Below are 6,985 nucleotides of genomic sequence, written 5' to 3' on the forward strand. Positions count from 1 at the left end.
AACTTCTTCATTTTACAGAAGGGGATCCTAGGACCCACCTAGAGAGGTTTACCAAAGGTCATTTGGATAATAAGTGGCAGAGTCAGGATTCTAATTCAAGTCCTCTCACTCCACATCCATGGCTCCAAGGAATTCCAGAAATTGTACTTCACCCCCTCCCCAGCCTTTTCTCTCCTATCTTGCCTTGGAAGGGCAATATTTAATATAGTCCAGAGGGTGCTTGGAGATCATCTAGGTCAAAGGCTTTTCCTTCCCACATGCACTCCCAGCCTCATTTTTAAACAGATGATGAGACTGAAGCCCAGAGAGGAGAAGGAACTTTCCTTAGGTCACACAGCAAGTCAAAGGCCAGAGGGGGCATTGGACCTCAGAGCTCTTGCTTCCCAGGTCTGGGCTTTTGGAGGGTGGGGAAGGGATTGTGGGAGAAGACAGACACATCCCGCAGCATTTGGAGAAAGGGGAGGGTCAAAGACTGTTTTAACAAAACGAGGAGGGGTGTATAGGGTGTTAGGGAAGGCAAGCCCCTGGCCAGCTCATTGGCCTGCTGGCCCTGACCACTCAATGAGGCTGTCGCACCACCTAGCGGCCAGTGGGAGAGCAGGCCTGGATAGTTCACAGAGAGGAGGCCCCCTAATGTCAATCCCAGGACAGCCAGGATGCGATCTCTAGAAGATGTTCAAGGAAGGCTGGAGCCAGGCTCTGCCTAGACCCCTGGCGACCAGACGGAGAGGGTCTGGGACGGGGGCTGGAGGATAAAGGGACGAATGTCTCAAAATGACGAGGGAGTCACTTCATTCTGTGTGGCTTTATGGGAAAGGACCTCCGGGCAGAGGGAACGAGAATGGCTCAGAGCAATGAAAAGATCCGTAACCTTGGAGTGGAGAGAACTAGACACAAGTTCTATAATTCTTCCCTTCCTAGCCATATGCAAGGGGGGAGGGGGTGGAGAGATCGCTGATTCTAGAATCCAAGGACCCAGGTTCCAATTCTGATTGGATGCTTATGCCGGGCTTTTGCAAGTCACAACCTCCATAGATCTCAGTTTGCTTGTCTCTAACGTGAGAAAGTTGGAGTAGATGGCCTCTGCTTTCAGCTCTCAACCTACGGTTCTATGATGAGTTGATTCTTGTCTCCCAGCCTTAGTTTCCCCATGTAAATGAGGACGGTTAGTCTACTTCTGTGATCCAGCCATAATCTCCTATTCTCTGGGTTCTCAGATCTTTCCCAGATCTGAATGGAACAGAGGGAATAAGCAGGACCTTAAAGCTACCATACTGGACCACAAGTGTCTTCAGGACCCGCAACCCTATAATCTGCCTTAGATTCATCTGGAGAAGGGACCTGTGCTGTCCTGCCACAGATTCTTTGCCTTTCTGAAAGCACAGGGAGGCGGGAAGAGTCTCCTGCCAGCTCAGAGTAGGGAGGGAGTGTCCCCAGGGTTTTTCTCACTCTCAGATGTCAGGCAATCAATCAACATTTATTAAGCACCTAGAGTATACTATGCAAACATGCCTTGGAAGTCAGGACATCTTGCCCTCCTTCTCCTCCCATTCCTTTCCTATCCCTGAAGTTCCTGAATTGCAGGAATCACTTATGTGGAAAGAGAAAAAGAGATGGAGAAAGGAAAGCAGAAAGTCATAAGGCTAGGCCAACGTTGCTTGTCCAAAATCCAAATGAAACATCCCATTCTGTAAAGGAAAGGCTGCTTGAGTACAGGAGCAGGTGAGATGAACCATTCTCTGGCACTAGGGAAGCTGGGGGTGGAGGGGGTGTGACAAGAAATATGATCATAAGCAGAATGAATGAAGGGAAGGTCAAGAAACCAATGCCATACAGATGGGCATCTTTACCCATAAGGGAGATTCTAGAACTTAGAACATCAGAACTGGGAGAGAATTTAAATGATAGGACATGAGTTGAAAAAGGACATAGTACCTATAACATCAGAGCTGAGAATGATCTTAAAACATAGAATTTTATAGCTGAGAGAGACCTTAGAATCCAGAACATCTGACCTAGGAAAGATCTTGGAACAGAGAACATCAGCACTGGAACAAACATTAGAATGTGGGATATCAGGGCTAGAAGGGACCTTAGGACACAGAACATCTGACCTGGAAAAGACTTTGGAACACAGAACATCAGTGCTGGAACCAGCCTTAGAATGTGAGATGTCAGACCCGGAAGGAACCTTAGAACACAGAACATCTGACCTGGGATAGATTCTGGAACACAGAACATCAGTGCTGGAACAAACCTTGGAATATGGGATATCAGGGCTAGAAGGGACCTTAGAACAGAATATCTGACCTGGGAAAGACCTTGGAACATAGAATATCAGAGTTGGAACTAAACCTAGAATGGGGGATGTCAGACCTGGAAGGGATTTTAGAATACAGAACATCTGACTTAGGAAAGACCTTGGAACATAGAATATCAGAATTGGAACTAAGCCCTACAATGTGGGATGTCAGACCTGGAAGGAATCTTAGAATATTATCATGGAATGTCTGAGCTTAGAAGGAATCTTAGAGCATAGAATTTCAAATATGGAAGGGACATTCTTGACTATTCCAACAGTAGTTGTACAAAGGAAAAGAATTATGTACTTAATCAAGTTAGCAGCAGATTTGGGGCCCACATCCTCTCGTTTCCTAGCCCAAACACTACCCCATCCATTATATCACATTCTCTCCACTGCTTGTGAGTACCTGAGTTTTGTCCTGAAGATAATGCAGGGCCTGGAACCCTAGGAAGAGTTCCTCTGTTTGGGCTGGGAATTTTCTTATTGGATGGTACAGAAAAGAGAAGTCAATGCTTCTGAGAGATCTGGGGTGGGGAAGGAACGGCCTTAGCTAGGACCTGGGTTTGGAGAAGCATCTCTGGAAGCTGGCCCTGGGGAGTTTGTGCCTGACCCAAAAGGAAAAAGGCCTCCTGTGACCTTTGAGGTAATCAGCCTCAGAGCCAGAAGATGTCCCTAAGGGGCTCCTGAGAAAATCAGACTAGTGGGTGGAACCAGGATTAAGTTTTGTTCCTAAGGCTGAGGCACAAAGGAGTCCTCAGTGAGCATTTTTTAGGTGAGGTCAAAATGGCAGCCATGTATTTACAGGAGAACTAGCCAAGAGGCCATGGATAAGTCCTAAAGTCTCTCTGGGCCTCACTTTCCCCATCTATGAAATGGAGATAATACTTGAACTATCCTCTTCACAGGGCTATTATTAGACAAAACCTTTGTGAATCTTAAAGCTCTATAGAAAAGTGGCATGATTATTTCTTTTCATTTCCTGAGTCCTGAACCCATGTGGTGGCTCTCTGTGGGTTTTCTATGTGGCTGTCTATTTCCCCACATTGACAAGCTAAAGTGAGCTAGTCAAAATGAAAATGTCACTAAAGGCAGTGCCAAGAGGAAACTGGTTGAAACTGGAAGAATGTTTAACCTGAAGAAGAAAAGACTTGGGAGGAGAGGTGGTAGGTGCAAGGAGACTGAAGGACTAGCCAGGGGTAGGGGGATCCAGGAGCAAGAATGGAGGCTACAAGGAGGCAGATTTTGCTCAGGACAGGGGAAGACATCCTCCCAGTTAGAGATGCATGAAAACAGAGTGCCTCTGAAGGCAGCTGGTTCCCTAACACTGGAGGTCTCAGTGAAGAATGGATAGTCTTTTGTTGGGGTATTGTCGAAGGCAATACTATCCAACTGGGACTTTTACTAGATGACCTCTGATGGCCCTTCCTTAGATTTTGTGATTCTAGGACCAATTCACTGTGTAGGAGAATGAAAAGCCTTTCCTAGTGGCGCCATTTCTAGGTCCAGAAGACAAGGATGTGAATTGTTGGCTAGCAAAATCAATATTCATGTTAATCTCTTTATCCAAATTGTACATTTTAAATAATAGTTTACAAAGCACTTTGCCATAGTTTCTCTGATCTCTAAAACAGCCCTAAAAACTAAGCAGGGCTCAAGGGGTATGGTTCCCATTGAACTGGAGGAAAATGCCAGAGAGGAAATGAGTTACCCAACATCAGAGACTGAATTAGCAATGGAGTCAGACTTGAACCCAAAGCTCTGGAGAATTGAAGGAAAGAAGGGAAAAAATCTTGAAGGAATACACAAAACCTTAATTCTTGGTTTGGATATAAACTCTTAGTAAGAGAGCATCTGGCTGCCTTTAATAGCTCAGGTTACCAGGTCTAGGTGAACTATATTCCATAACATGAAGAGAATTGGCAGATGTGATGGCTGACTTCATACCTTCCTTCTTCGAATCAAAACTATGTATTGGTTCTATGACAGAAGAGCAGTAAGGGCTAGGCAATAGGGGTTGTGACATAAGTAGGAAGTAGCTGAGGTCAGATTTGAAACCAGGACTTCCTGTCTCTAGTCTTGACTCTCAATCCACTGAACCACCTTGCTGCTTCCAATTGCATAGTCTTTTAAAGATTATAGAGGATGAAAAAGGTGCTATGAAACTGAAGAAGAGAACATATCCTAATTTTCATAAAAAGGAATGGATAGGAATCTTCCAAGAATGAACTGGTGGAAGCTTAACTCAATTCCTGGCAAAAATATGAGTGATATTAGAGGGATGCTTTGTGACTATCTGGAAAAGGAAACAGTGATCACAAAGAAACTAGCATGGCTCTATCAAGTAAAGGTCATGCCAGACCAACCTCATTTCCTCCTTTTGACTCTCCAGTAGATCAAGAGAATGTCCTAGATACAGTTTATCTGGATTTTAGAAAAGCACATGGCAGGCTCTCACATTATTCTTGAAGGCAAATCAAAGCAATGGAGTCTAATCAGTGATAGTTTCATGGATCCAGAACTGGTTGAATGATCAGCCCCAAAGAGTGGTCATTCAATTGTTCAACATCACCTTGGAAGCAAGATTTGAATGGAATACCCCAGGGATGATAACCAGGATCTTAATTATTGCAAAAGGCTAGAACACTGGATAAAATCTAATCATATGAACTTAGAGATAAATAGAATGTATTACACTCAGATTGAAAATTTTCATTAAGTATAAGATGGTGAAAGTGTGGTTCTGTAGAACTTCCTCTGAAAAGATCTGAGGTTAACAGTGGACCACAAACTCAATTTGAGTCAATGTCATTCAAATGTGGTGGGAGGCCAGAAAAGCTATGTATTGAGGCATAAAGTATATAAGCCTAGGGAAGTCATAGTCATCCTCTGCCTTATTAGATCTTATGATGTTCAGTTGTGGCATTTTAGGAAGGACATTGAATACCTGGAGAGCAATCAGAGGAAGGTGATAGATATGATAAAGGGATTAGAGATCATTCCTTATAAAAATTGGGCACATTTATCTTGAAGAAGAAAGACTGGCCAGGAGAGAAGCTATCTGTCTTCCAGTATTTGAAGGGTTATTATGCAGAAGAGGGATTAGATTTATTCAGCTTGGCCTCAGAAGGTTGACTAAAGAGCAATGGATAAAAGTTGGAGAAAGGCAAATTTAAGACTGATAGAAGGAAAACATCCTAACAGAGTTATTCAAAAGGGAAGCTGACCGCCTTGGAAGACAGGAAGCTCACTCTGATTAGAGATCTTTAGGCAAAACCCAGCTGACCACTTTTCAAGGATGTTGTTGGACTAGATGGCCTCTGAGAGTCTTTCCAACTTAGAAATTTCACTATTCTGAGTCTGAAAATATAAAGGATCCAGCCTTAAGCTTTAGGTCTTGTGAATCATGGAGAGCATCCCAGGACATTCTGGGATTGTCCCAGTCCTTCCACTTCTCATGTATGAGTCCCCAGCTAACACTTTGGGCAGATGGAAGTCATAAAGTTCTGAAACCATTATATGCAAATCCTATTGGAAATGTAATATACTAGAGGCTGGACTGACTAGTCTAACCTAAATGTGCCCCCCCATTTTGCCAATGGGCAAACAGGTCCAAGAGGGAAGGCGACTTGCCCAAGGTCACACAGGGAGTTGGGGTCAGAACTGAGTCTGGAATCCAAAGTGCTCCCTCTCAGCCCAATGGTCAACCATTCCCCCAACTTCCTTCTTCAACTCATCTCTCCCTCCCTCCCTCCCCCTCTCTCTCTCTCTCTCTCTCTCTCTCTCTCTCTCTCTCTCTCTCTCTCTCTCTCTCTCTCTCTCTCTCTCTCTCTCTCTCTCCCCTCTTCCAGATTTTGCGTGGGAGACAAATTTTTCCTGAAAAACAACATGATCTTATGTCAGATGGACTATGAGGAGGGGCAGCTGAATGGAAGTTTTGAATCACAGGTTCAGTAGCATCCTCCCTGCCCTGGTCTGGGGGCTCTGGGGCCAGCCCTGCCAGCAGCTCACCAGCCCACTCTGGCTGCAGCGAGGGAGACCGCCATTGGCCTGGCTTGGCCCACCCATGATCTTTTTAAAATTCTCCATCTACAGAGGGACCCCTCCCTCCTTGGTCCCACGCCATCCCTGCCAGGCACTGAGCAGTTACAGGTGTAGATGTGCGGTTGTGCCCCTGTTCCTGAGCCCTGCCTCGCCTTTCCCCACCTCACCTAGCTAGTCTGTGCGTGAGTCTGGGGGCCAGGCAGGGCCTGTACAGCCTGTCTTCTGTATATAAACTGGAACATTTATTTTATGAGAAATGTAATGCAATTTTATTACTGGTGTGAATTAAAAAAGTATGAATGTTTCCTGGGGAGCCTCCCTGTCATTTATTTGGGGTTGGGGATGAAGACCGGCTCGAGAAGAACTGCTAAATATTTGATGATAATAATAATAACTCATATAATGCTCTGCAGTGTGGTTGTTTTTTAAACCTTTCCTTCTGTCTTAGCATCATTACTGTGTATTGGTTCCAAGGCAGAAGAGTGGTAAGGGCTAGGCAATGGGGGTTAAGTGACTTGCCCAGGGTCACACAGCTGGGAATGTCTGAGTTCACATTTGAACCCAGGACTTCCTGTCTCTAGGCCTGGCCCTCTGTCCCCTGAGCCACCCAGCTGTCCCCTGTTCTACTGTTTATAAGAC

General features: G+C 45.0%; 1 protein-coding gene across 7 annotated transcripts in view; it reads left to right on the forward strand.

Moving 5' to 3' along the window:
- Window positions 1-6,651, forward strand: part of LMO1 (LIM domain only 1) — a 79,749-nt gene extending 73,098 nt beyond the window's left edge. For all 7 annotated transcript variants that reach the window (XM_007497055.3, XM_007497054.3, XM_007497052.3 and 4 more), the window contains one exon: window positions 6,154-6,651. In XM_007497055.3, the coding sequence (XP_007497117.1) occupies window positions 6,154-6,259 (106 nt within the window). In that variant the 3' untranslated portion in view covers window positions 6,260-6,651. The remainder of the gene's footprint in view (window positions 1-6,153) is intronic.
- The last annotated feature ends 334 nt before the right edge of the window (window positions 6,652-6,985 follow it).

Source organism: Monodelphis domestica, chromosome 6 (assembly GCF_027887165.1).
Source record: "Monodelphis domestica isolate mMonDom1 chromosome 6, mMonDom1.pri, whole genome shotgun sequence".
NCBI lineage: Eukaryota > Metazoa > Chordata > Mammalia > Didelphimorphia > Didelphidae > Monodelphis > Monodelphis domestica.